The sequence below is a fragment of the Panthera uncia genome (genome assembly GCF_023721935.1).
Source record: "Panthera uncia isolate 11264 chromosome E2 unlocalized genomic scaffold, Puncia_PCG_1.0 HiC_scaffold_19, whole genome shotgun sequence".
Taxonomy (NCBI): domain Eukaryota; kingdom Metazoa; phylum Chordata; class Mammalia; order Carnivora; family Felidae; genus Panthera; species Panthera uncia.
This window is the reverse complement of record NW_026057588.1, coordinates 11,072,418-11,095,830: the sequence shown is the minus strand read 5'-3', so window position 1 is coordinate 11,095,830 and position 23,413 is coordinate 11,072,418. Positions and strand designations below refer to the sequence as shown.

The following is a 23,413-nucleotide window of genomic DNA, read 5'->3' as shown; positions in this document are numbered from 1 at the left end:
AAAATCCACCTGTGTGTATCATAACTACCAAGGCACTTCTTTTATATCTGGAAAAGAAAAAAAAAAAAAAAAAAAGAAGAGGTTCCTATTAATAAGCTTCGTAGCCAGACATTAAATGACCCTACCAGTAATGAACTGCATCTCATCTAGTTGCCCAAGCGAGAAAGAAATTCCAAACAGATTCCTACAGAGAAGATTCCCTTCTCCGCTTAATGTTGTTGTTCATAACAATAATATCCAACATTATTATGATGCTTCCTACGGTGCTGATGATATACACCGGTTAACTCACTTAACCCTCAGAGTAACACTGAGGTGGGAACCCTTACCATTTTTGTTTAACGGATGAGGGATCCAGGGCACAGAGAGGGTGAGTGACCCAGTGAAGTCACTCCACCATGCGGTGCCGAAGGGGTGGGCAGGGAGTCAAACAGGGAAGTCCGGTTTCAGAGCCATACTGAGCACTGCCTCCCAGAGTGAATCTGTGAGCACGTGTGAGCTGAACTTGGGGGAGAAACAAAGCACCAAATCCTCCAAAGTGCACCAGCTGTGTCCCGGCTTCCAGAAGCGTATCGAATAGGAATCCACATGATACTGACAGGGCACAGAGGCAGAAACATGTTCAGCTTCTCTCTGTCACTAACCGCAAGCCATCAAACCATCACGTTTACCACGTAGTTCAAGGTTAAAGAAATCTGTCCATACTTTTTGATATTCCTTATTGGCGATTCTTATCATCATGGGCCAAAATAACACAAATCTGTTCATACCCGAGGACTTGTAGGATATTGGAGACAAATGAGAAATCCATCAGTGGACTCTCAATATGCTGGAAGAGTCTCTCTGCCACTGGCTTATCTTAATGCTGACCGGCTGTTTCTAGCAAAGGGAGGAAAGTCCAGGGACCCCTCAGTCACTCTGGATACGTTACTCTCTGAAAAGCATGAAGAATCCATGTGAAGGTGGGGACCGAGGAGCAGAAATGAGGTCGGAGAACAATCACCTACCATAGTACAAGTGTCCACAGGCAAGATCAAGGTCAGAAGCGGCCTCTGCATGACAAGTTCACCCCACCCCTGCCTGCGTCAGACCCCAGGCTGCATGGTTCTTGCCCGGGCGTGCATCTCTCGGGAGTTTCTCTGTTACCCAAGTCTCTCTACCTTGTTCCATGGAGGTGCCTTATCAGGTTTCAAAGGTTGTTGCCCTGAAAATCCAAGCCTTGGGCTCATTTGTGAGGTGCAAACAATGATCAAAAAATGTAGTCCTGATCTTTCAAGTTCCCCGGGAACAAGAACATTCCAGTCAAGGTAAGTGTGGATTACCCAGACATTCCCCTTACCCAGGGACAGCAGGTTCCGGAAGTTCTCCAGCATCACATCTCGGTACAGCTTCCTCTGGGTGGGGTCTAGAAGCCTCAGCTCCTCCTCGGTGAACACCACAGCCACGTCCTTGAAGGTCAATGGCTCCTAAAATGTGAAACACCATTAACACAAACACGTACCAGATGAAAGGCAAACTTGGCGTCACTGAGAAGGGTAGACAAGCACGCAGGCAGTTGCTCGGTCTGACGAGTCAAATCAAGTTTTGTTAATGTCTGATGCCAACAACGTCGGTTCTTACCAACTGATCTTCCGTGGTTATCCACAGAGCAAAGCAACAAACATTCTTCGCTCAGTGTGAGCACTTCAGAGGGCAATTCCATAGAGCTACAATGCTTCCATCGTGCGGTCTGTCCATTTTACAATTTTTGTATAAGTTTTAAAAAAAATTTTTTTAACATTTATTTCTGAGAGAGAGAGAGAGAGAAAGACACAGCACAAGTAGAGGAAGGGCAGAAAGACAGGGAGACACAGACTCTGAAGCAGACTCGAGGCTCTGAGCTGTCAGCACAGAGCCCAACGTGGGGCTCGAACCCGCAAACTGCGAGATCATGACCTGAGCCGAAGTTGGGACGCCCAACCGACTGAGCCACCCAGGTGCCCCTCAAGTTTTTTTTTTTAAGTGTATTTATTCATTTTGAGAGAGACGGAGAGAGCACAAGTGGGGGAGGGGCAGAGAGCGAGGGAGAGAGAGAATCCCAAGCGGGTTCCATGCTGCTGGCGCAGAGCCTAACGAGGGGCTTGAACTCATGAAACCGTGAGACCCCGACCGGAGCCGAAACCAAGAGCTGGATGCTTAACTGAGCCACCCAGGGGTGCCTTGACTCTCACTTACAGAATACCAACTTTTCCTCCAAAACGACTGTTTCAGCAGTACCTGATGTTAAGAGTGCCCACGTCCGCACACACCTCCAGATCACCTCCTCGGTTCTTCACCAACCAGCCCCTCGCCCCTCCATCAGCAGTGGGGCAAATCCTGCTCTTTGCCGCCCCTGCCCCCCACCCCCTCCACACACACACGCCTTTTACGGGTTTCCATGTCAGCACCTGTCAGAAGCAACCAACGGGTGTTTATGCGACCATGTCCCCAGCCAGAGGAGGCCTCTGAAGCAGCGGTGGAGTTTCACGTCATGCTGTGTCATCCTCAGTTATGAACTGTGGCCCACGGCCTTCAAGCAAATTGCTCTAGTCCACGGAGGAAGACAGCGGCAGTTGTAAACACAGTGAAACACAGCAATCAACTGTATCGTGATACTCGTCGTCCTTCTCGAGAGGGAGACAATTGTGTATGAGGGACTTCAGAATTCCACTTTGCCTGCAGCCTGTCCCAGGAATACCTGTAACAAGGTCTTACGAAGTACAACTTGAGCTGTGATTCTATACATAATTTAAAAAAGAAAATTTTTTTTACTATTTTTGAGAGAGAGAGAGACAGACAGACAGACAGAGTGCAAGTGGGGGAGAGCAGAGAGAGAGGGAGACACAGAATCCGAGGCAGGCTCCGATTTCTGAGCTGTCAGCACAGAGCCCAATGTGGGGCTTGAACTCACGAACTGTGAGATCATGACCTGAGCCAAAGTCAGAGGCTTAATTGACTGATCCAGGCACCCAGGTGCCCGTATACATATTTAACTTAAAAAAAAAAAAAAAATTTCATGGGTACGTTTTTAAGAAGGAAGGCAAAGTAGCTTTAGTAGTAAGGTTTCCTTTTTTTTTTTTTTTTTAAGTTTATTTATTTATTTTGAGAAAAAGAGAAAGAGAGAGAACAGGGGAAGGGAAGAGAGAGGTGGGGCGGGGGGAGAGAGAATCCCAAGCAGGTTCCATGCCATCAGTATGGAGCCCGATGGGGGCTCGAACCCACGAAACCATGACATCATGACCTGAGCCGAAGTCAGACACTTAAGTGAGCCATCCAGGTGCCCCCATAGTAAGGTTTAATGCATGCATGTCTATATATGACTCATTCCATAAATGTTCAGTACCTATAAAACAGTATTAGACACAGGAATTCCAGAGATAACGAAGAAAATAACAGCCCTGCCTCTGTGGGGCTTGTGCCCCACAGTCCCCGAGATCCCTTCCAAGTTCTATGATTTGCTAGAAGGACTCACAAGACTCAGTACATAGTCATACTCACAGCTTGCACTTAGTATGGTTAAAAAACAAAGCAAGGGGCGCCTGGGTGGCTCAGTCGGTTGAGTGCCGACTTCGGCTCAGGTCACGATCTCGCGGTCCGTGAGTTCGAGCCCCGCATCGGGCCCCTGTGCTGACAGCTCAGAGCCTGGAGCCTGTTTCAATTCTGTGTCTCCCTCTCTCTGACCCTCCCCCATTCATGCTCTGTCTCTCTCTGTCTCAAAAATAAATAAACGTTAAAAAAAAAATTTTAAAACAAAAAAAAAACAAAAAAAAACAAAGCAAAATCATGGGGCACGTGGGTGGCTCAGTGGGCTAAGCATCCAGCTCGGCTCAGGTCACGATCTCACAGTCTGTGGGTTCGAGCCCCATGCCGGGCTCTGTGCTGATGGCTCAGAGCCCGGAGCTGGCTTCAGATTCTTGTCTTCTTCTCTCTTTGCCCCTGCCCCACTTGTTCCTTTTCTTTCTGTCTCTCTCTCTCTCTCTCTCTCTCTCTCTCTCTCAAATAAATAAATAAATAAATAAATAAATAAATCACTTTTAAAAAATCAGCTGAGGGAAAGGGCATGTGGGGTGAAGTTTGGAGGAAGCAGGGTGCAAACGGGTGTGTTTCTGTGACAAATCTCAGCCACGCATAGAACTACACACTGGACCCCATGGGTCCTGGCAGATCTCTGAACATGGGCGTGGTCTCGGGGAGCCCTGAACCAGGCGGTGAAGGAACCTGGCCATGGTTACACAGCCAGTAAGAGACAGGGTTCGAGTTCAAACTACAACATGAGCACACAGAGTCTAGTTCCAGAGCCACTGTACTTTAACAACTGTCCTATACGGGCCAACCTGTGTGTTACCAGGGGGCCAGAAATGCATGTATAAAGCAGATAATTTGCAGAAAAATCACTCTAAGGCAGGCTCTAGCCTACGTATCTTTACGTGGTTTATCTCACTGAACCCTCACAAAACTCACAGAAAGCGAGAACTTTCTGGAGCACCAGGAATGCTCTCTTGTCTCCTCTCTTAACGGTAACTACTCACAAGGTAGTTATTGTTGCTATCTCCATTTCACCGACGAGAAAACGGGTCTCAGAAAGCGAATGCTACCTGTCGAACAACATACGCTTCGGAAGCCTGACTCGGGACTGGACTCGGGCAGCCCGAGTAATGACGCTGAAACCACCCAGCCCTACCGCCGCCCAAATGAGACTGGAGGCGCCAGACCAGAGGAACCCACCTCCCCACTCGGGAGGGCGAGCGCCACCAACACAGCACATTTCTGAGCAGAATCCCAGATCGATCCCAAGACCAGAGGCAGCGTCACAGGGGAGAAACGTCGGGCCAGAGGCAGCCGATGTGACAATTACACAGTTGTGGCCCTGCCGCTAACTCCCGAATCTCTACAACCAGTCCTGCCTTCTGCACTGAGCCCTGCCTACTCCGCCTGCCGCCTGGACGCCTAAAAGGTATCGCGAAGCAAAAACAGCCCAACTGGAAGGGAGTCTTTCCTCCCAAATAGTTCCCTTCTCATCTCTCTGACGTGGGCAAACGCAAGTACCATCTGCCTTAAAGGCATCGCCTGGATTCTTTCCTTTTCTTCATTTCTTACATCTAATTAAAAAAAAAAAAAAATTCATGGGGCGCCTGGGTGGCTCAGTCAGTTAAGTGTCTGACTCTTGATTTCAGCTCAGGTCACAATAGCACGGTTCGTGAGTCCGAGCCCCGCGTCAGCCTCTGTGCTGGCGACGCAAAGCCTGCTTGGGATTCTCTCTCTCTCCTCTCTTTCTCTCTCAAAATAAATAAAAATAAACTTAAAAAAATTCTGCCACTTATTATTCCAAAGTATACTTCAAGCTTCTCCCTGTAACTACTTCTACCTCTCTAATGTGACTCGTCATCGTCCTTCGCTTGGATGATCGCACAGACCTCCTCCCAGTTCATCCTGCCTACGTCCCTCAAGATACTTCAGAGCCCTCATCTTGTGTTTAACCCGTTACTACCGGTCTCCCCCTTCTAGAAGGCCAGCCCCATGAAGGCAGGGGTGTTATCTGTTTTGCTCTCTGATGTATCACCAGGGCTTAGAATAATGTTTGGCCCATAGTAGCTGTGCAACAAACGTTTGCTGAATGAAGAGAGAAAGACTAACTTTTGAACCTCAGAGGTACATGCTCAATATAAATAGTAAAACAACACAGGGACATACAACTCAGTAGACCAGAGTACAGTATACAGGAATGGTCACGTCCTATGAAAGCTAAGTCAACTGTCATTTTTCTTTCTCCACATATATAACGCACACACCTATTTTTTTTTTAACTTTTTTACTGTTTATTTATTTTGAGAGAGAGAGAAAGCACACGAGCAGGGGAGAAAGAGAGAGCACACAAGCAGGCAGAGAGAAAGGGAGAGAGAAAGAATCTGAAGCAGGGCAGAGCCTGACATGGGGTTCAAACTCACAAACTGTGAGATAATGACCTCAACGGAAATCAAGAGTCAGACGCTTAACCAACTGAGCCACCCAGGCATCCCCATACACACCTATTAAATATATACATGTTTATATACATATATACATATACGTATACATAAACATATACAAAAATATATAAATGATAAAGTCAGCATTTCAGTTGACCTACACATGAATGATTAATAAATGGCACTGTCCTGACTGGCTATCCATCTTGAAGAAAATGACATTAAATGTCAACCTTAGGCCACTTACAAAAACCAGTTATAATCATTTTAGAGATTAAAACGTTTTTAATCTAAATAAAAACCCATTTAGGTGCCTTTTTTTTTTAATTAAAAAAATTGTTTTTTTAATGTTTAATTTTGAGAGACAGAGACAGGGTGTGAGCTGGGGAAGCGGCAGAGAGAGGGAGACACAGAATCTAGAGCAGGCTCCAGGCTCCGAGCTGCCAGCACAGAGCCTGACATGGGGCTCGAACCTACAAGCCACAAGATCATGACCTTAGCTGAAGTCAGACGCTTAACCATCCAGACTGAGCCACCCAGACGCCCCCATTTAGGTGCCTTTCTGATTAAACTTAGAATGGGTAAGGCCTTTTGCAGCTAGGTATGGAGCCATATTTTCAAAAGGGAACTAACAAATCATTTAACTGTGTACAAATTTTACACTTCTTTATGGTCAACTCACCATTCAGAAAGTAAAAATTGAGAGAAAGTAACTTTAACACTTTTGATGCGCATGAGTTAACAACCCTACTCTTGAAAGAGCTCCTGTCAATGAAAAATGGACAAAAGCATTTCATAAGCAATTTATAGGTGAGAAAACATAACAGCAAATATATATATGAAAGATGCTTATCATGCACCTAATGTGTGAGGAACTACAAAATACATACGTCTTGGCCACATACCCTCCTCCATCAGATTAGCAAAAATGTTTAGTACTGATATATAGCCTGGGGGGGAGAACTTGCCAAAAAGAAAATTAATCAGAATTTTTACAAGTGTGACCAAAAAAACCCACTCCTACGATTCGGGGAAAATAAAACCTCAAGAGACAAGCCAACCAGCAGAATGAACATCACTGAAGCACAAGCCGGTGAACTGGAAAACAGAGCAGCCTCCTGGAAGGTGACAGAAAATTCCGAAGAAGAGAAGTTTAAGAACAGGGAAGATAGATCTGGAAGTTACACCTTCAGTAATGGGAGTTCTGGCAGGACCACATGAATAAAATGACAGTAACGGCAGACAGACATCCAGGCAGAGAGAGAATTAACGCCACAAGATCGCAGAGCAAAGGCAATAAACGTGTGATCCTTGAAAATGACGCTCAGCCAAGATGCCATGTATAAACACAACAGACCTTTCTGAGAAAAAGCGCTAAACTAACTAATAAATAAGCATAAGCTTTGCTCACCAGAAGGTGAATGGAGAAGGGAGAGAAAGACCAGCATGAGACTTAATGCCAGTTCCGAAAGTATGAATGAAGACTCTTCAGCTTCGGCAATGTGCCATCCGCAAATTCCATTCGCCTAAAGGCACAGACATTGTTCAGCACAGAAACGGTCAGCGGAGACAGCATCCGCAAGTCTTCTTTGGGAAAAGCAAATCGTGGAATGACGCTGAGCCAGCCAACAGGCAAGTCAGTGAAGCCAGGACTACAGAAACCAGAGACGGGTGGCGGACAAGGACCACTACGGAGAGAACTGACACAAGCTCACTGTGGGAATCGGTGGTGACAACCGTCAGAAGGTGATGACGGTAACGACAGTATCATACCAGGAACTGGTGGGAAGCAGAACCGTGTTAATTTCTTCAGCCCTCGTGGCAGGAAGTTCCCCAATAACATTTACAATTAAGGTGTACAGTAAGGAAGTAACTCAAACCTTCCGAATTTTTCCATAACATCTTTTCGTAAAAAAAGGAAGCTTTGTAAAATAATTTTGCATGCGCCGAAAAGAGCACGTACTTAAAATTTGCAAACTGCTTTGATTTCTTTTTCTTGCAACCTAAAGGAAAAATGAGTTAACACGTATGCACAGATCTACGGTGTGTGTGTATGTGAGAGAGAGAGCGAGCGCATCTTTTCATGTCCTGATATTTTCATCCGCTTGTGACCACATTTGACGGCGGCACAGGACCTGGACGTGAGAAGAAACAAAATGATAACAGTCCATCAATCCAACATCAATCCAATGGACGGACACGGAGTCCACCCCACGGTTTTTTCTTTTTTTTTGCTGTTACAAACAACGTTGCAATGATCAGTCTTTGAATACTCGCTCTGATTTGGAATGAATTCTTAAGAGTAGGAAATATTGGAGCAGACGTGTGCAGAACTTCCAAGAAGACTAAAAATGCCCCTTTCAATGGTGTGAACGCACCATCTCTCCATCTGGCTAACAGTGAGAGCTGACCTTTCAAATCTTTGATCTGCTAGAAAAGAAAAAAAAATCAGTATCTCATTTCAACCTGTATCACTTTATTTTTTTTGTTAATGTTTTGATTTATTTTTGAGAGACAGAGCATGAGTGGGGGAGGGGCAGAGAGAGAGAGAGAGAGAGAGAGAGAGAGAGAATTTGAAGCAGGCTCCAGGTTTTGAGCCGTCAGCACAGAGTCGGATGTGGGGCTCGAACTCATGAACCGTGAGATCATGACCTGGGCCAAAGTCAGACACTCAACTGACGAAGCCACCCAGGCACCCCTGTATTACTTTAATAGAAGCTGATCGGACTTTTCATATAATTGTTGGCCATTTGTACTTCTGCTTTTCTCCCTTCCTGAGCAAGAATGCTTGGGTCTTTGAACCCCTCTGTCAAAAGATCGGACTTTTCATATAATTGTTGGCCATTTGTACTTCTGCTTTTCTCCCTTCCTGAGCAAGAATGCTTGGGTCTTTGAACCCCTCTGTCAAAAATAAAGACATTAGAATTTATAATTTTGTCGTAGACGAAATGTTTTTTCCCCTAATATGCTCTTTTAGCCTTGTTCACGGGGTACTTTTTGTAGGGTGTATTCACCTGGACAAAAGGACACCTGGAAAGGAAACAGAGAAATGTCCCACGGAGGAGATAAACTCGGGCAGAGAAGGATTCATTTGTAATTATTCACCCAATACACTGTTTCCTCGACTCCCTTTTACCAAGGGAGGGAGACATTTTTACACTCCGATGCCTGACGTGTGATTTCTGGAAAGAAAAGCGATCTCAACCCACCTGAAACTGTCCTGTCCTCCCCATCCTGGGAAAGGGCTGAAGCTTGAGAACGGAGAGCTGCGGGAGGAGAAGGAAGGCCATGAGAAGATGTGGCTCCTGCCTGTAGACTCTCTACCTGGACCTCAGCAACGTCTGCTGCGTCACAAACTGGTTTCTTCTCTCTCCACACCCGGCTCGATTCTCCCCCACCGCACCCCCTTCATGAACTCTCAACCTCTCTCCCTAGGCCTCGAGGTCAAAGTCTCCATGGTTACCTCTCCCAGGTTTTCCCAGAGCAGCAGCAACTTTATGTATCCTCTGATCTTCCGAAGCCAGAGAAGCAGAAGATCTGGGCTTTCTTCATTCTTGAGGTTCTCCAAGCTCTGACAAGGAATGTCAGATGGCTACCTGGGCTCAGAAGGACCTGCCTTCCCCTGCATGCTCCCCAGCCTGGGTGGTTCCCGCACTCCGCGGACCCGTGGGCTCAAGAGGGAACTTGACTTTATGGAGTCCTTTCTTCTGGGCCCCAAAGCTCTGGGTCTCCAGAACGGTTCATACCCTGTAGACATCATTCATTCAGCGGACACTGACTGAGTCACTGTATGCATAGTCCCTGCTCTGGAGAGACTCACCATCCACAGAGCCAAGGATGCTGCAGGTGGCTGGGGACAATTTGAGAGGTTTCTGTGGGGAGGGCTGAGCAGAAGTGTCACAGGGAGACACAGGGCCCTACAGAAGGGTGCAAACGCCACAAACACAGGACACCTGTGTTCTATGAAAGAAAATCTGGAGCGTGAAAGCTTTACTGATGCAACACTGTAGGCCTCACAGAAGAAATGATGAAAAAAAAAATCCCTGTCGTCGGGGCGCCTGGCTGGCTCAGTCAAAGAGCATGAGACTCTTGATCTCAGGGTTGTGAGTTTGAGCCCCACACTAGGTGGAGAGATGACAAAAAAAAAAAAAGAAAGAAAGAAAGAAAGAAAAGAAAAAAAGAAAAAGAAAAAGAAGAAGAAAAAATCCCTGTCCTCGAGGGTCCTATCAATCAAGATACAGGTTAGCAAAGATCTTCTAAATCAGAGTTTGTAACCTTTTCTGTTCAATGGCCTCCTGTGTCAGTCTGGTGATACTTATGGGTTCTTACTCGGAATGATGTTGTGAAAGCATAAAATAAAACACACAGGGTTACTTTAAAGGCTAATTATACCGGAATACAATGTTCAAAAATAATAAAACACCAAGGATGTGCTTCTTTTTACACATTAAATATCAAGAATGAATCAACTGCTGGAATTTCCAAAAAGTAATGAGCATAAGTGATATTCTGAAACATCTACACCAACTACAATATAAAAACATCTATGATTTACCTGAATAACAGAGTCACGGGTTCTGATGATACTACTGTGGTCACCTGCATTCATAATCAAAGGAAATACTAATTTCCAGTATGACTGGTGCACAGTTTTTTTTCCCCACTCAGGTTCATGATCACCCTGCATTATGCCCACGGACTTGCGTTCAAGAACCCCTTCCGTATGGGAGTCCTTCTGCCGCCACCAGATTGAATCAGTCACCCCGGGACCCCAGAACCATTTTGTAGAAACTGCTGGCTTGCCACCTTTCACACAGCCGCCCTGTTGAGATCTCTAAGTCATCAAGAGAATGGGGTCCTCTACCTTCATTCGTGGTCTCCATTTTGCACGGGGTTGGCACACTGGACACGCTTAGCAAATTTCATCAGTGGGGTGTGGAGCACAGAGATGAACAGAACTCTCGGCACGGGCCCGGAGCTAGTCAGTAGGCAGCAGAAACACACTGGCCATAAGCTCCTTCCTTTTGCCTCTTTGCCTGATCTCCTTTCTCCTGAGACTCGAGCCACAGGGCAGGTTCATAGGAACGTACACACCCTTAGGGTGCCTGCTCTAAGATACTCCCTGTACTGTACTGAGTCGGGAGCTCATGTCTCCACCTTGCCTCTAGCCATCGGTCCCAGGCCTCTGCACAGCCCGCTCTGGCAAGCGCCTCCCTGTCTCCCACCGTTTGTGCACTGCCCTGCCCCAGGGATTGTCCTCTAAAGCAAGTGTGGAGAGGTGCCTGGGTGGCTCGGTCGGTTAAGCGTCAGACTTCAGCTCAGGTCATGATCTCACGGTTCATGGGTACGAGCCCCACGTCGGGCTCTGTGCTGACAGCTCAGAGCCTGGGGCCTGCTTCAGATTCTGTGTCTCCCTCTCTCTCTGCCCTCCTCCACTCATACTCTGTCTCTCTCGCTCCCCAAAACAATAAAATACCAATACAAATACAAATAAAGTTAGGTCACTCCTCCGGCCAAGAACTTCACCTCACTCAAAACCTCCGCCAAAGGCCTTTCAAAAGGCTTAAAGACCCTATGCTATCTGACCTCCCAATACCCAATTTCCTACCGATCCTTCCTCTTTCTCACTCTGCTAACCCTCTCTGGCCTCCACACTTCTTCAAATGGACCCTGCCTTCAATGCTGTTCCCTTTCCCCAGCGTCCACAGGCCTCTCTCTTCCTTTGGATCCCTACTCACCTACTCACCACCTTGTCAGTGAAATCATCCCTGGTTATCCTACACAATTGCAAGTCCCTCTGCCAGTCCTCCCAAAGCATCTTCCCTGCTTCATTGTCCTCTGTGAAGCTTAGCTAACCTACCATCTATTTTTCTTGTTTACTATCTTCCTGTACCCATGAGAGTATGAACTCTGTGAGGGCTGGGATTTTAGTCAGCTCCAAGCAACAGGGTAAGCACTCAACACATATTTAAATGGGAGAATGGGGGGTGGGGGGAGCCTGGGTGGCTCAGCCGGTTAAGCGTCAGATGTCAGCTCAGGTCATGATATCACGGTTTGAGTTCGAGCCCCGTGTTGGGCTCTGTGCTGACAGCTCAGAGCCTGGAGCCTGCTTCGGATTCTGTGTCTCCCTCTCTCTCTGCCCCTCCCCTGCTCACGCTCCGTCTCTCTCTCTCTCTCTCTCTCTCTCTCTCTCTCTCTCAAAAATAAACAAACATTAAAAAAATTTTTTTTAAATGAAATCAATGGGAGAATGGGACTAATGCGAACTCAACCTGCTGATACTTGGATCCTGGGTCTTTTGAGACCAGCTACAGAGCGGGATGGTTTTGTTCTGCAGTTTGTTCGCTTAATCAATTACATGCAAAGGACCATGCAGGGCATGCTGGGACACGATGGTGATCAGGGCAGGCAAGGACTCTGCGCGCGAACAGCTAACATTCTAGCCGGGAAGACAGCACACATTCACTGGAGTTCTACTTTTATGTCAGGTGCTTAGGTTTAAGGAAAGATACACTCCTTTACCATATGGAGCTCACACTGGACAAAGAGGACGACCAGTACAACTGACGCCAAAGGCACTGGGATCAAGGGGTAATGGGACTAAGGGATACCGCAAAAGTAGAAAGGACAGGACTAGACGAATAATTACACGTGAGGGTGAAAAGGAGAAGTCAAATACGAGTCTGGAGTTGAAGTTTAAAGAAAACAGGTAAATTATGGCGTTTTAATCCAGCCAGCAAGACGAGAGGCAGGGGTGGGAAGTTGCTGGTCTTGACTCTTAACACCGAGGTTGTCACACGGCCTGGGTCTAAGTTCTGGCTCAGCCATTCTGTAGCTGCGTTAACACCAGAAGAGAGAGAAATCTCTGAATGAGCCTGTTCTTTCTGCTGTTAAGTGAAGACAGTACTTCTCACTCACAGAGTTGACAGAATTAAGTCTCTCTCTGTGACACACGTACACGGGCATACCTATTTGAATGAAGTTCAGAGTCTAGTACGTGGTACACGGAAAATCCTCAGCCAACTACTGTCACTGCTGTCATTCGCTCACCCCACCGCCAACCCGGGAATACAGGCACCCATTCGTTTAACAAAGACACGTTCAGTGTCCCACTCTGTCTCCGACGCTGTAACAAACCCTGGGGACACGGGACCAAGTAAGATGGGCAAGGTGCTCGTTCTTACGGTGCTTGCATTCTGGCGGGTCAACAGGTCTTACAGATGAGGTGACCTCTGATTACAAAAGGGGCAAGGACGAAAATAAGTTGAACGTGACAGATTCTCGTTCTGGGTCAGACCACAGGGGGCAGGTGTGGGAGACGCAACATGAATCAGGTTGTCGTGGACAGTCTCCAAGACCTGCATGAAAATAAATCAGCCACGCAAAGATCTGGGATGGGAAGAGAACGGAGGGACACGCATAGGGCAAAGGCCCTGACTTCTGGTTGTAACACCTCAGCGTTCTTATCTGTGACATGGGACTAACGATAAGTTACTGAGAAAATTAACTATCAATTCTTACTGACAGGCTAGTACACGCCAGGCACTGTCCCAGGTATCAGGGATACTCAACCAAAGCTGTCCGCAGCACTGGCATGTAATAAGCACTTAATAAACGCAAACCATTACAGTCACTGTAATTATTTCTTCCCTGTAGCTAGCACAGCCCTGAAGCAGTGTAAGCCTAAGTGATTTACTGGCTACACGAACCAATACTACAGGCCAGGGAGAGAATACACTAAATAGAGTCGCTGGGAAATTCCCCCACCCTTAGGAAAAAAAACATCTCTGGGGGAAAGCAGCCACGGCTGAGGGGCCGGAATGGGCATTTGGCAACACCGTGGTATGACGAGTAAGGAAGATCAGGAAAGCAGGCCTTTGGGAAGAGAGCTGGCATTGCCATAAAACAAGAAACCAAACTTTTATTCACCTGGAGCTCTGACGTCAAGAGACCAGGGGTTACTCCTTTCTCTTCTACGCAGATCTCTCTGAGAAAGGCACAGTCCCAAGAAGGCAAGGCCATGAAATAAAAACAAGCCAGGAGATGACATGATTTTATCACAATTCCCAGCTACACAACAAGGAGAAAGTTCTGAGCACCAGCTGAATGTAATCTAGCCTTCCTGGAATCTACTCCTACCCCCAGGAAAGTGACCTCCCTCCCTACAGGGCTCAGAGGGTCCACACCATTCTAACTGTGGGCCTTGTCTACAAGCCTGCATTCACTGTAGCTCCTAGGAGACCATCAGATGGCCAACAGATACCTGAAACGATGTTCAACGTCACAAAACATCAGGAAAACGCACATCAAGATGGAGAGACCACCTTACCCTTGTCAGAAGGGCTAGAATCAAAAAGACAAGAAATAACAAGTGTTGGTGAAGACGTGAAGAAAAAAGGAACCTTGGGACGCTGTTGGTGGGAATGCAAACTGGTTCAGCCACTGCGAAAACAGCATGGAGGTTCCTCAAAAAATTAAAATTAGAAATGCCATATGATCCAGTAATTATCCAGTAAAATATCCAGTAATACTACTGGGTATTTACTCCAATAAAACAAAAACACTAATTTGAAAAGATCTACGCACCCCTGTGTTTACTGCAGCACTATTTACAACAGCCAAATTACGGAAGCCACCCAAGTGTCCATCAAGAGATGAATGAATTGGGGCGCCTGGGTGGCGCAGTCGGTTAAACATCCGACTTCAGCCAGGTCACGATCTCGCGGTCCGTGAGTTCGAGCCCCGCGTCGGGCTCTGGGCTGATGGCTCGGAGCCTGGAGCCTGTTTCCGATTCTGTGTCTCCCTCTCTCTCTGCCCCTCCCCCGTTCATGCTCTGTCTCTCTCTGTCCCAAAAATAAATAAAAAACGTTGGAAAAAAAAAATTAAAAAAAAAAAAAAAAGAGATGAATGAATAAAGAAGATGTGATACATATATATACAATGGAGTATTACTCAGCCATAAAAAAGGATGGTATCTTGCCATGTGCAACAACACGGATGGACCTAGAGGGTGTGAAATGAATCAGAGAAAGACAAATACCATACGATTTCCCTCAGATGTGGAATGAAAGGGGGGGGAAATGAACAAAGAAAAAAAGAGACCAAAAACCAGACTCAAACACAGAGAACAAACTGGTGGTCGCCAGAGAGAAGGTGGGTGGGATAAGAGTTCTCTTATCATTTTCTTAAACGCTTATTTATTTATTTTGAGAGACAGTGCGTGAGAGGAGGGGCAGAGAGACAGACAGACAGAGAGAGAATCCCAGGCAGGCTCCACGCTGTCAGCGCAGAGCTCAATGCAGGGCCCCACCCCATGAACGGCGAGATCATGACCTGAGCCAAAACCAAGAGTCAGACGCTTAGCCACCAAGGCACCCCAAGACCACTCTTGTCTCGATGAGCACTGAGCAATGTACAGTATTGTTGAATCATTACATTATCTACCTGAAACTAACATAGCACTGTATGTTAAAAAATATTTTTAGGGGGGCACCTGGGTGGCTCAGTCGGTTAGGCGTCCGACTTCGGCTCAGGTCATGATCTCACGGTCCGTGAGTTCGAGCCCCGCGTCGGGCTCTGTGCTGACAGCTCAGAGCCTGGAGCCTGCTTCAGATTCTGTGTCTCCCTCTCTCTCTGCCCCTCCCCTGTTCATGCTCTGTCTCTCTCTGTCTCAAAAATAAATAAACGTTAAAAAAAATTAAAAAAAATATTTTTAGGGGCGCCTGGGTGGCTCTGTCGGTTAAGCATCCGACTTCGGCTCGGCTCATGATCTCGTGGTTTGTGAGTTCAAGCCCTGCATCGGGCTCTGTGATGGAAGCTGGGAGCCTGGAGCCTGCTTTGGATTCTGTGTCTCCCTCTCTGCCCCTCCCCCGCTCACACTCTGTCTCTCTCTCTCAAAAATAAATAAACATTAAAAAAAAATTAAAAAAATATTTTTAAATGCCTAAAGATATACCATGTTCATGCAATTAAAGACTTAAGGTTGCCTGTTCTCTCCAATGCAATTTCAATCAAAATCTCAACGGACTTCTTGCAAGATTTGACACCCTGATTCTAAAATATGCGCTGTAATGAAGAAAATCTAGAATAGCCAAAAAAGAATCCTACCAAAGAAGGAAAAATTGGGACTCATTCTTTCTGACTTCAAGATTTATTCTAAAGCCACAGTAATCAAGAAACAGTGGTACCGACTTAACAACGAACACACAGATCAATGAGAAGAGTCCTTTCAACGTATGGAGTTGGAACAACTGGAGTCTTATGTACCCCTCCTTAAATCATACACAAAAATTAATGCAATATGGATTAAAAGTCGACTATTAAAAGCAAAAGGTTTGAATTAAGAGTTGCGACTCTCATACGCTGTGTGACAGAACAGAATTCAAACCATGTGGCTCGGACGCTGCAAAAAAACAGAGCTAGCATCACTACACCAGCAAAATGATTTCTTAAAGCTTGCACGGCGCTTAGTAATTCTCAAAGGAATACATACAGACCGTGAAGAATCAACTTCTGCAGCTCTTTATAGAAATGACTTCACAGAAAAGTCTGAAATTCACACAGAAGTAGGTGTGCGGCTACCGTGAAAGAATTCCAGATATCACCAATCCAAAACTACTTGGATTGGAGTCTCCCAAACCGAGAGATGCCCGTCTCAAAGCCACAGCTGCCGACTTCCAACTGCTCCTTCCAAGCCTGGGGGCGCCCAGCGCTGCCGGCCCGAGCCCCGCCCCCCATCCCAACCCGGGATGCTCTCTCTGTGCGTCCGCCTCCTCAAACCTCTCCTTCGCCAGGCGGAGCTGCCGAAATCTCCCGGCTCTGACCCCCCGCCACACGCCCCCTCCCCCCAGATCCTAGAGCCCAGGCCCCTTGTCCCTGCGGCGGGAACGAAGACCTCCAAAAAGCCCCACGTCCCGCAACCTACTCACCATCGCAGAAGAAATTATGGCAGTGCTGCGGTGGCCGGAAGCGGAAGTGGGCGCCTCGGCAGGGCCCGGACTACACTTCCCAGGACCCTCTGCGGTGCGCGTTCTTACTTAAGGGAGCCGACGGTGTCGTAAAGAAGCGTACACCTGGAGCCCCGCCCAAGGCCAGGTGGAAGGCGGAGTGCCCCGCGGGGCTACTCTGGTTGGTGAGACGACACACGCTGTTCCGGCGCTGAGCTTTGGAGCTCCGCGACAGCTTTTTTCTTTCCTTAAAAAAAAGGTTATTACTCGGTACTAACACGTTCACGTTGTGGAAAATCTGACAATACTCTCAAACAAAAAATCCATAATCCCATCACCAGGGAATATAAAGCATTGATGTTTTTGATTACACACACACACACACACACACACACACACATAATTTACACCATACATATATAATTTACACCATATATGTATATAATTTACACTATATATTTATTTATGTATTATTTTTTTTTACAAAAGCAGTGCATGATCAATGTTAAGGGACAAAAGTAAAAAGAATGTTAAGAAAAGTAAGGGAAAAAAGTAAGAGAAAGAACGAAAGTCCCCCATAATCCTAGCACCCAGAAACAAGTATCATTAAGATCTTGGCCTATGTATTTCCGGATTTCCTCTTTGAGTAAATATATACTTAAAATTTTTTGTCCCCACAGAATTTGCATCATAATATCTTAGAGCCGATTTTTTTCTCTCGCCTCATGCATGTCACTAAATAATAAATTCATTTAAAGTGGTTGTTTAGGATTCTTTAGTTTTAGGTCCGTTACCACCTTATCCACTAAAGAAGTTAGACTTCCAATCTCATGCGTCAAGAGTAGGAATAATCATTTTCTTTAATTTCTTCCAATTTGATAGCCCAAATATGCTGTCTCCTTATTGACTGCGTTTCTTTATTCATGGAGATGTGGAATAAATGTCGATATGTCAGCGGTGGGTAAATTGCCTGTTTATATCCTTTGCCCATTTTTATCTTTTGCTTATTTATTTATAAATTCTCTTTGTATACAAATGGTATTGACGCTGTCCTGTATGATGATTTTTCCCCCCAGTTTGGACTTTTATAAGGCAGTATTTAAAAACCACCGACCTTTATTTGATCAAATTGATCAGTCCTTTCATTTTGGATTCTGTATTTTTCCACACAATTATAAAGACTTCCTTCCTCTGATATCCAATAAGGACATCTATATTCACTTCTGTTCTAAAATTATACCTGAGATTTGTCTTAATCAGGTATGGTAAGACACACAAATACAGAAATGGTAGTCATGAGGAAAGAAGTTTATACTCACAGATTTCTAGAAACAAAGTGTGTGGCATGCCACACAGGGCTTCACAGGGAAGGACCAGGGCTGGTCAGGAGGCAGTAGAGAGGACACGGTCCAAAGCCTTTATTGGGTTTTGATGGGAAGAGATGAGTGAATCAAGGTAAATAAGATGAATAAGTTTAGGATAATATTTTGGTGGGCTCTGGGTGGTCCCTTGGTGTCCAGTGCCTGGTCCTGGGTTGATTCAGGGCAGGGGAATATTGCCTTGGTGTATGAGTTCGATAAAGGACACAGTTGGGTGTCTGGGCTCTGGATCGGTTTATTTGTATATCAAAGGCAGCTAACAGGGAAGTAGTTTGCTATCTAGGAATTTAGGTAGCCTTGGGAGGGGCGTCTCTCTGGGATCAAGGCCTCAAATGCCAGATCATAAAAATAAATGTATAAAAATAAAACACAGGAAAAAAAAAAGAAGATATAGTCAATTCAACTTTTCATGGTTTTATTGGTCTGTTTTATTCTGTGTCACTTATTTTAGTATATGGTGTGAAGAGAGATCTACTTTTCTTTTTTACCAAATGCTTGAGTATTCGCAACAAAATTTCCTGAAAAATTCATCGTTTATCTACTGATTTAAAATATCATCCTACTCATTTACTAGGTTATTGTACATACTTATATATTTTCTGGGATACAACTGTTCCAATGACAGAGATGTTTTTTTCTGTGCTAAAAGATCTCAATTAGAGTTATCACTATTGTATAATATATATATTTCTCTCTCCCTCCCTATTCTGTTTTTTTTTAATTTCATCCTATAAATTCTAGCACTCTCTTTTCCAGATGAACTGTTGAATTGTTTTGACAAATTCTCAAGACTTGTCAAGGGTTTCTGTTGATTAGAAAAATAACCCAATCACAGCACTGCAAGCCTCTTGGCATTTGCTTGAGTGTAAACAGTTTCAGTTCCCAGCCAAAGTCCTGCCATTTTTACCACTCTGTCTGCTACTGTTGATCCCTCTTAAAATGCCTATCTCCTTGTTCACTTTTGAAACATTACCCAATTTTTTTAAAAGTAGTCTCCATGCCCAAGCCCAATGTGGGGCTTGAACTCACAACTGAGCCTAAGAACTGAGCTGAGATCAAGAGTGGGACTCATGATCAACTGAGCCACTCAGGTGCCCCAACCTTACCCGATTTTTAAGACTTAAATAGAAGACCATCCATGGAAACTGTATGAGTGCTATCACAAATAAACAGAGCAGCCTCTGGTTCAGGAGAGTTCCATGTGAATATAGTTAATGTGATCTCATTTTTGGAACATTCTCATTTCCCTGGGAAATCAATAAATTGGGGTGTTTTTACCTGCAGAACTGAGGAAGAACTCCTAGATGTGGGCAGATGAATCTCTCCCAAGGCTCTAGGAGTTATATGTTAATTATATGTTAAAATGAAAGATGATGAAAAACATTTGTTTATGTTAAAGCAAAAAAAAAAAGTATTTATTTATCAAAAGGTGCATAGTGCTTAACTAATCTCCAGCTACCTAAATGTTTTACAAAATGAAAGTTTTCTAAATGTTTTACAAGAATGAACTCACTGGGAACTGTTAATGGCCCTTTTGTTATCATTTCCCTTTGATAAGGAAACTGAGGCACAGAAGACATAATCACTTACCCAAGGTCTCAGGTACTGTGTGTCAAGATCCAATGGGCACCTGGTTGCAGGATCTCTACTCCCTCTGCACTGTGGTGCTTCCCATAACATATATGTAGACATGCTCACGGGTGCACAGAAACTTAGGGAAGGTCACACAGAGACTGGGGATGATGGTTTGGTGGGGAGATCTTCCCTAAGGAAGGACATGGGTTAAGAAGGAGGAAATGAATCTTGCTTCTAATTTTATTTCTCTCTGTGGAAAATTTAGATTACATCCATGGTCTTACTTAGTATATTTGTGAAAAAAACAACAATCGTAAATAAGATATCTAATGTAAATGTAAAAATTCATGAATAAAGTAAATTATAAATAAAACAAAGTATTAACAATGATAAAAATCGCCAGTCTACGAGAACACGTAGTGACCGTAAATATGTGCGTACCAAACAAAACATGTAAACCCAAAACTGACAGCGCTGAAAGAAGAAATCGACGTGCAGTTATAGTTGGGGACTTCAGCACCCCACTTCCTGCAGCTGATATAATTACCAGACAGAAAATTAGCAAAAATATAAACTAAGTGAACAACACCATCAATGAAGAGAATCTAACTGATGCTTGTAGAATGCTCCACAGCAGAATATGCATTTGTTTCAATGTCCATGGAACACTCACCAAGATAGACCATATCACAAGTCATTTTTCAGTCACCTATGTAATCAAGACAGTGGTATTGGTGGAGGGATGGACACGTAGGTCAATGGAACACAGTTAAAGAACCCAGAAATATACCTACACAAATATGTTCAACTAATTTTTGACGAAGGTGCAAAAGACATTCTATAGAGATACTGCCTTTTTGACAAATGGTACCATAACACTGGAAATCCATAGGCACAAAAAAGTGGGCATTGGCATAAACTACAAGCCTTATGCAAAAAAATGAGTTCAAAATGGACAGTTGGATTAAATACAAAACAAAGAACTATAAAACTTTTAGGGAAAAGGCAAAGAAACTCTTTAGAATCTAGGGCAAAGCTGAGTTTTTATTATTTTTATTTATTTATTTTTTCTTTAATATAATTTATCATCAAATTGGTTTCCATACAACACCCAGTGTTCATCCCAACAAGTGCCCTCCTCCCTGCCCATCACCCACTTTCCCTCTCCCCCACTCCCCCCCATCTACTCTTAGTTTGTTCTCAGTCCCTAAGAGTCTCTTATGGTATGCCTCCCTCCCTCTCTGTAACTTTCCCCCCCTTCCCCTCCCCCATGGTCTTCTGTTATGTTTCTCAAGATCATATGAGTGAAAACATATGGTATCTGTCTTTCTCTGCCTGGCTTATCTCACTTAGCATAACACCCCCCAGTTCCATCCACGTTGCTGCGAATGGCCAGATTTCATTCTTTAAAGCTGAGTTTTTAGACTCGACACCAGTAACAGGAACAGAAGAGGAAAAATTGATAAATTGGACTTCATCAAAATTCAAATCTTTTGCTCTGAGAAAAACCCTGTTAAGAGGGTAAAAAACAAGCTAAAGACTGGGAATAAATATTTGCAAACCACAGGTTGGTTCGCACCCCTCTTGGTAGCCTCCCTGGCATAATCTGAAGTCAGCCCCAGTACTCAGAGGGCAGGGAGAGACTGAAGAATGAGGCAGGCCACTCCAGGTTGGCAGGCGGCAGTTTCAATAAGCAAAGAAAACTTACATATGAGGCGTGTCTTGGGCGCCAGCAAGGTGAATGAATCCCCGTACCTGCTCTCCAAATGTTAAGCCCTAACTGGGCAGTCATGTATACCGTTCTCAACACCACCTCATTATTTCAGGACTGTGTCCTTGGAGCAGCCTGGGGGAGCAGGAAAGGCAAGCAGAACCCACATTTCCAGGACAGGGAAGGGGCGAGGAGCTTCCGAGTGCCCCTATCCAGCTCGTGGGTCAACTGGAAATCATGTACTTTTGTGTTCCCCAACACTTCAACCCTCGCGATCAGCTTAGAATCTCATCTTCCCCCTCTTCCATAATAAGCCCTGAGTGGTCAACAAGGGGTTTCATTAGTGTGGAGGTGGCTCTTTTGGTGGCTATCTGGCCACACTGGAGGCAGATTAAGACTATAATATCCAAAATCAGTGACGTTTCTATCGAGAGCCCCAGGATCCAAACCATTGATTTATTAAATCCCCTAGAATGGGGGTTGTATCACTCAGGGAGATTACTTGTGTCCCTGTGTCATTTGGTAAAGATGATACATTTAGCAGACTTATCAGATAGGAACACATGTATCCTGTTTGGATAATGGCACAGGTGTCCCTTTGCAAGGCAGAAATAATGTCCAAGGCCATCCTATCTGGGAGGACAACTTTTCTATTAGAGTCATTCAGTGTTCAGTAATGGTAGGTTTCACTGGCTATCATTCAGGGCTTGCTGAGTGAACTTAGTAAAGGCTTCTGTGTGTGCTATAACACCTTCCAGGCCCATGGAAGGAACAAAGACAAGAGCCAGATGATCCTACCAGTGCAAAATACAAGGTGTCTCCCTGGCCTTAAGGAGATTGGCAGCCATTGTTACCAAAGGGCGGATTTTCCCCTTTGCCTAGGGAAAGCCCAGGGCATAACGGCCCAACCATCCAGGTGGAAGCCATGGCCAAAGATCTGTGTCATATAACCATTGTGTTTTATTTGGTGCTACCCAACAAATACTGGACATTGCAACCAATCAGTGCCAAACCCATCATTACCCCTTAATATGACAGAATGACTACACAGCTCTCCTGGTATCCATCCAATGTATCTAATATGATTGGGTTGATTTTGTTTAGAGTGATTTTTTTTTTTTTTTGCTCCCAACACAGGGGTGCCCGGGTGTTCAAATGCCCATAATCTGGAGTAAAACATATAAACCCATCCCAAATGTGAGCATAACCATCCATTGCTCTGATGGTAGTATTTCCAAGACCTTTTTGGTAAGCAATTTGACTCTTACAGTTTGCTTTCCAGAAGAATACCCACATCCAGGGTCATTAATACTGTGTGTCACGCCATGTTTCCGGGTTAGTATTGGTAATACCAGATGGACTAAGAATACTAGCCTTAGATTGTTGCTGTTGTTGCTTTACTGCTTTAGGGCTTTCTGATCACATCCCTGAAGGAGTGATATGCATTTTGGCAATTCTGACAAGCTAGAGAGGGGCAACCACCCACATATTCAATAATTGGATTGATTTCTTTGTCAGGCACACAAGTGGGCCCCTAGTAGAAAGGTATGTTTATCAGGTGCCCCTCCTGTGACTAGACGCCACAGGAGCATGTCTAAAGGCCAAAAAGACAGGTAGTTTGTGAAAAATTGTATGGCGACGTCTCCCCCTTCACAAGAGTTACATCTGTGGCCCAATCCTTAGATGGTCACGCAGACTTAGGAATTTGACCTGCTGTGCATACCCAACATGCTGGTCAGGGCAGACAGCATAAGGAGGTGGGGTGGGGGCAGGATATGCCAGACCAGGACCCCCCACCTTCTCCTGTTTTCAATACTG

General features: G+C 45.1%; 1 protein-coding gene and 1 long non-coding RNA gene across 3 annotated transcripts in view; both read right to left on the bottom strand.

The window, feature by feature from the left end:
- ZNF229 (zinc finger protein 229) overlaps positions 1–2,813 on the bottom strand; it is a 53,041-nt gene extending 50,228 nt beyond the window's left edge. For both annotated transcript variants that reach the window (XM_049620836.1, XM_049620837.1), the window contains exon 1: positions 1,340–2,813. In XM_049620836.1, coding sequence (XP_049476793.1) covers positions 1,340–1,373 — 34 coding nt within the window. In that variant the 5' untranslated portion in view covers positions 1,374–2,813. The remainder of the gene's footprint in view (positions 1–1,339) is intronic.
- Positions 2,814–6,772: 3,959 nt separating this feature from the next.
- Positions 6,773–11,291, bottom strand: LOC125915184 (uncharacterized). Its single transcript, XR_007455598.1, has 3 exons — positions 9,448–11,291; positions 9,194–9,250; positions 6,773–8,411 (listed from the first exon to the last, which is right to left on the bottom strand). It is a non-coding gene; the product is annotated as an uncharacterized LOC125915184 (long non-coding RNA).
- Positions 11,292–23,413: the final 12,122 nt, after the last annotated feature.